Source organism: Solanum dulcamara, chromosome 2, assembly GCF_947179165.1.
Source record: "Solanum dulcamara chromosome 2, daSolDulc1.2, whole genome shotgun sequence".
In the NCBI taxonomy this organism is placed as follows: domain Eukaryota; kingdom Viridiplantae; phylum Streptophyta; class Magnoliopsida; order Solanales; family Solanaceae; genus Solanum; species Solanum dulcamara.
In genome coordinates this window covers 69,086,017-69,092,433 of record NC_077238.1, presented here as the reverse complement: position 1 = coordinate 69,092,433, position 6,417 = coordinate 69,086,017, and the positions used below count along the sequence as shown (strand labels likewise).

At 28.9% G+C, this 6,417-nt stretch overlaps 1 protein-coding gene across 1 annotated transcript; it reads right to left on the bottom strand.

Moving 5' to 3' along the window:
- Positions 1-1,805: 1,805 nt before the first annotated feature.
- On the bottom strand, positions 1,806-2,297 carry LOC129872545 (agamous-like MADS-box protein AGL80). The gene has a single exon (XM_055947504.1). It carries the CDS (start codon positions 2,295-2,297, stop codon positions 1,806-1,808), a length of 492 nt encoding a protein of 163 aa, XP_055803479.1.
- Between the last annotated feature and the right edge of the window lie 4,120 nt (positions 2,298-6,417).

The following is a 6,417-nucleotide window of genomic DNA, read 5'->3' as shown; positions in this document are numbered from 1 at the left end:
AATAATTCCATCAAGGTGGTGTAGAAAGTATAAAAAATTGGAGAGAAGAATTTATTTGATCAGAGCAATTAATTTTGTGGAAATTACATTTTTATTAGTCTTAAGTCAAAACTCCTAAAATATTAATATATTTTACACATAAGAAATCTAAAAATAAAACATAAGAAAATTTTGAAAATTCATTTATTCTGTTGAAATCGTTATGTCAACAATTTCCTCTTTTTAAAGTTACATTGAGGTACAAATTGAAAGACTCATCTTTTAAGGCCATGCAAAAGTTTGATGCAATGAAATTTTTGTGATGCCCTTAGATGTTTTGGGCCATCACTATGTACATTATAATATATCAATAATTTTATAAGCTTCTCCAACATGCTTCGATAACGTTAGGGTATTTGTAAATCTATGTTTTAATATTAAATTATAAGTATTATTAATTTCGTAGTTCAAATTTTACTTAGTAATATGTTATCATCTCCCCCACCTTAATTTTTGGTTTCTTAATCTGAATATTTGTGTCTTCCAATGTAGAAGTAAACATAAAATTCTATTTCTAATGCAAGGGATAAATTGATTTTGTCCAATAAACTTCAAACATGGGACGAATTTCTCAACTTCATAAAGAGAGAAAAAAAATTAGATAAATAAAAATAAAAATATAAACATGATGAAGAACTTAAATTTAATTAATTCATTTTTATCTTATTATTAATTTTAACTTTTTGGAGTGCAAACATCACTTCTATACAAGTACGTTACAACAGAACAGTTGAAGTTTTTAACATACAAAAGCCAAGAAAGTAATAAATATTGCATTATTAACATATTTTAAAATATGTTAATATTAAATAAATCTTCTTGATAATATTTTTTGATTCTTTGATTCAATTTTATTTTTAGATGCATTTCTAGTTTACACTAGAAAGTTTCAAAATAAAATTTTACCCAATATGTAAATTGGTTTGTTAGATTTTGAAGTGTAAGATATCATTTTTGAAAATCATACTAACAACAACTATATTTCAATACCAATAGTAGTAAGAGCAAAATTAAATATTTCAGTATGTAGTAAACATTAAAATAATTGTCCATAGATTTAATAAATGAATGAAACAACAAAGTTTGAAATAAATAATAAAACAGGAAAGTAGGATACTCAAATGAGGACAAAGGAAAAGTGATACAGATTGTTCTATGACACAATCTAGAAATGAATAATATTCAAATACATAAACAATTCAATGGACAACATGAACATAGAAAACAATACTAATTGACATGAAACACATTGGTCCTTAGAAGTTATGGTGTGATTTGGATCTTGTAGATTAACATTTTTAAAAAAATGGGTCATCCAGTAAAGTCATTACGTCATCATTCCAATTCAGTAACCCAGATAATGTAGGACTACGTGATAAGCCACCGGAGTTATTCGAATTGTTATTCATTGACGTTGATACATCAATTGAAGGGATATCCTCTGTAGGGTTATTCATTGACGTTGCTACACCAATTGGAGGGATATCTGTCGAAGGTTCCATTTGTTGTGTCAATGGAGGAAACACTGGAGAATACATTGGAGGAGCCATCATTGGTGAAGGCATCGGAGAATCAACTATTGTTGACGGTGTTAGAGGGGCCATTCTAGGATTTTCTCTAATAGCCATTTGTTGAGGCATTGGAAACAATAATTGTGGACCCATTGGAGGAAACATTTGTGCAAACAATAGAGGAGAAGGATCCCTTGGCCCTCCAGAGTTGGTCCTACCAATTACAATTGATTCAACATTGGGTTGGTAGGCATTCTATGTAGACCCCTCTCCATCAACATTTTTCCTCATTAATTCACGAATCTCTTTGAGGTTTTTCTTGATCACGCGACTCAAGTCATTCTGATCATAAGGATGCATGTCAGCAGAAACGTTTTTTCCACTTAACACCTCATGCATCTCATTTGTCATTTTCTTGACTCTATTTTCCTTTCTTATTTTTTGTTGTTGTTCCCCCAACTTCTCGATCCTTTGCTCGGTGAACTCTTCTATTGTCACCATATTTTTGGATTTATCCAACGTCGGCAACTCCTTAAACTTAATAAAAGTGGTGCATGCAGCGTCATTATTTGGAAAAATGTATGGTTCATTTCTATAAGGACCATAGACAACAACAGCCACTTCAACATCACAAAGTGTTTTGAGCTCTTCACACTCTTTGAAGAGATCTTTTTGTCTTTTCTGGTATGAGACTTTTCTTTTACTCTCATCTTCAATCAAAGTGAAGTTAACTTTGTTTCTTGGCATGATTAAAGAGCAGGAGAAATGTGTTTGTTTGGATATGTGGTATCCAATAGCTTTGTTGTTGTAGTAGTTGTTGTGCTTTTCTTGCCTAGGATTAACCCCTATTTATATAAAAATATTTGCAATCTCTAAATTTTCGAATAGTTTGAATTTGACAGATTTTTCTTGATTGGAAGAACTATTTTGGAAAAACACTAACTGAGGGGATCTTAGACATACATCTAGATAAAATCAACTTGAAATATATGTATTTTATGATTTTAGTCTTATGTTGACCAACTTATTAGGAAAAATATTAATGATGTTTAATCTATGTAGTCTTCACAAAATATGGTCATAATTATCCCATTTCCTTCATCAAGTTTTTTTTTTGAAAAGGATATTTTAATTGAAGGATGAACAAAAGTAAATATTGAAACAAGGTCATTTTAAATATTGGCTAGGAATTTTAAAATATCAATTTTGACAATGCAAAAATAATTAATTTTTTAAAAACACAAATACTTTTTAAGTATCAAACGGCGATTTATGTATGATTGTAGATGTTACAATGTCTGTAGAAGCACATTATTATTTTTATTAATTTTGGATAAACCATATTTAGTAAAATATTTATGTTGCTTTCAAATATATTTGAAACTCAATCTTGCTTAAATATTTTTGCTAATGTCTGATACTCACCAACCTGTCACTCGATTCACATTATAATGTTTCTAAATTAGTTTTGAGACAAATCAATCAGAAATATTTTCACACATCAAAATGATGTGTTTACAATAGTGTGAAAATTATAAGAAAATTTTTGTTCATTTTAAGAAAAATACTCAAGATGAAGGGTGATTAATTTCAAATGTCTTTCAATTTTTTTTTCAAATGAAGATGTAAATTTATTACTCACATGAATTTTTTTATTTTTATGGTAAATAAGAAAACTTTTAATAATATTAAGATTGATATATAAGTTTCTATGATCCTTTCTTGCTAATGTCAATCTGTTTAAACCAGAGAGGAAGAAAGAAAGACAAATTTATTAAGTTTATGTCATGATTAGTTTAACCCATTTAAATATAATGACCTATTCTGTCGTTATTAAAAATACCAGCGATAAAATGCTTGAGCTTAAAAATTTGTCTATCTAGTAGAGTTAGGCTGGGATCCACCTCACTTTGGAAAAAAAATATTTCACTTACGCAGAAAAATTGGGAAGGATCATTTTTTTACCAGTGAGACTATGTGGACATTCTCATTTTGGTATAGCTTTTGGACAAGCGGGGGAAAAGGGAATATACATTTTAACCTGCGAGGCCCTCTTAGTGATCATAGAAAAAATCAACTTGCCGATGTATATGAGAAAACCCGCAATGATGCCGGCTATTATGATCATTTTTGACATCCTAATTAGTGTCTGATTCTGGGACGTCCGAATCCTATTTTTTACATACCCGAGCTAATCTTTGACCTCTATACTAAAACTATACTTCTTGATGGGCGCTCCGAGTGAGATCCAGACTGGCGTGGTACTAGTTGATGTAAGATATTCCATAAGCAAAGGTGATGTGCCTCCAAATTCTCTTCCCCTATTCTCCTTCCAACTCTCTATTATATAGGCTAATTGCCAAATAAATTGCAATAATTTCTCTAGGGTTTAACATAATGCTCCTGTGATGACCTGAGACTATCCCCTAGTTGCGAAATAGTGCTTAGATCTAAAAGTGACCCCAAGCTAACCTTATGGCCGTGCATGACTCTAAGATATCCAAAACAACAATTGAAGATAATTAAATGAGAAAGATCAACTGGAATAGGTCTATTAAACAACATTGAAATAGAAAACATATTTGATTTAAAGATATGTTGAATCAAACTGACTGTCTAAAGGCCTCTACTAATATGAGTTTCTAGGACAAGCCTCTAGCTAGCTCCGGACGCTAAGAGCTCACTAAATCTCTGAATCCAAGTTTCCCTATATGAAATACAAATCAACAATGATAACGGTTACTATCATCTGAAGGGTGCAAAAGTCATAGGTGGACTGAGTTCCACAAATAATAAACAACGTAAATATAAGGTAAGTACAACACAAGTAACTACACAAGAGCTATAATAAGAAAGAAGAAGCAGTAAGAGTGAAGAAGTAGGATACAAGGAAAAAAGATGTTGAGTCAAAGAACGTACCTGAAGACCCAGTCCCAATAAGTCATAAATGACTTGGTGTTGCTAGCTCTAAATGCTGAAAAGATCAAAAAATGGAGGAAATGACCTGGAGGGATCATTAAAATATATTGCATTGTTAAGCATCAAAACTCAAATTTTAATTTAATAAAGGTGTAGACTATATTTTGTTTTAGAACTCCCTTATTGTAGTCTCTAATCTTGAAATTTCACTAGCAATATTACAAGAAAGGTGTATACTCCTAAAATTAAAAAAATAAAATTTTGACCTTCTCCTTGCAACCCTAGAGAGATTTTGAAAGAAATAGTACGTTATAAAAGCTAATTAAATGTTATATTTAATGAAAATAGATTAATAAATAAACTAAAAATAAACAGAAAATGCATTTTCTTCTATTGATCATAATTATCAACATAATTTTTTTCAGATTAGACTACTTAAGGATATTAATTACTGCTTGTTAGTATGTATATATTATCATGTATAAAAATAATGATAATCAACTAAGTTTCTTGGAAAAAAGTTTTTTGTTTTCTTTATCAATAATTCCATCAAGGTGGTGTAGAAAGTATAAAAAATTGGAGAGAAGAATTTATTTGATCAGAGCAATTAATTTTGTGGAAATTACATTTTTATTAGTCTTAAGTCAAAACTCTTAAAATATTAATATATTTTACACATAAGAAATCTAAAAATAAAACATAAGAAAATTTTGAAAATTCATTTATTCTGTTGAAATCGTTATGTCAACAATTTCCTCTTTTTAAAGTTACATTGAGGTACAAATTGAAAGACTCATCTTTTAAGGCCATGCAAAAGTTTGATGCAATGAAATTTTTGTGATGCCCTTAGATGTTTTGGGCCATCACTATGTACATTATAATATATCAATAATTTTATAAGCTTCTCCAACATGCTTCGATAACGTTAGGGTATTTGTAAATCTATGTTTTAATATTAAATTATAAGTATTATTAATTTCGTAGTTCAAATTTTACTTAGTAATATGTTATCATCTCCCCCACCTTAATTTTTGGTTTCTTAATCTGAATATTTGTGTCTTCCAATGTAGAAGTAAACATAAAATTCTATTTCTAATGCAAGGGATAAATTGATTTTGTCCAATAAACTTCAAACATGGGACGAATTTCTCAACTTCATAAAGAGAGAAAAAAAATTAGATAAATAAAAATAAAAATATAAACATGATGAAGAACTTAAATTTAATTAATTCATTTTTATCTTATTATTAATTTTAACTTTTTGGAGTGCAAACATCACTTCTATACAAGTACGTTACAACAGAACAGTTGAAGTTTTTAACATACAAAAGCCAAGAAAGTAATAAATATTGCATTATTAACATATTTTAAAATATGTTAATATTAAATAAATCTTCTTGATAATATTTTTTGATTCTTTGATTCAATTTTATTTTTAGATGCATTTCTAGTTTACACTAGAAAGTTTCAAAATAAAATTTTACCCAATATGTAAATTGGTTTGTTAGATTTTGAAGTGTAAGATATCATTTTTGAAAATCATACTAACAACAACTATATTTCAATACCAATAGTAGTAAGAGCAAAATTAAATATTTCAGTATGTAGTAAACATTAAAATAATTGTCCATAGATTTAATAAATGAATGAAACAACAAAGTTTGAAATAAATAATAAAACAGAAAAGAAGGATACTCAAATGAGGACAAAGGAAAAGTGATACAGATTGTTCTATGACACAATCTAGAAATGAAAAATATTCAAATACATAAACAATTCAATGGACAACATGAACATAGAAAACAATACTAATTGACATGAAACACATTGGTCCTTAGAAGTTATGGTGTGATTTGGATCTTGTAGATTAACATTTTTAAAAAAATGGGTCATCCAGTAAAGTCATTACGTCATCATTCCAATTCAGTAACCCAGATAATGTAGGACT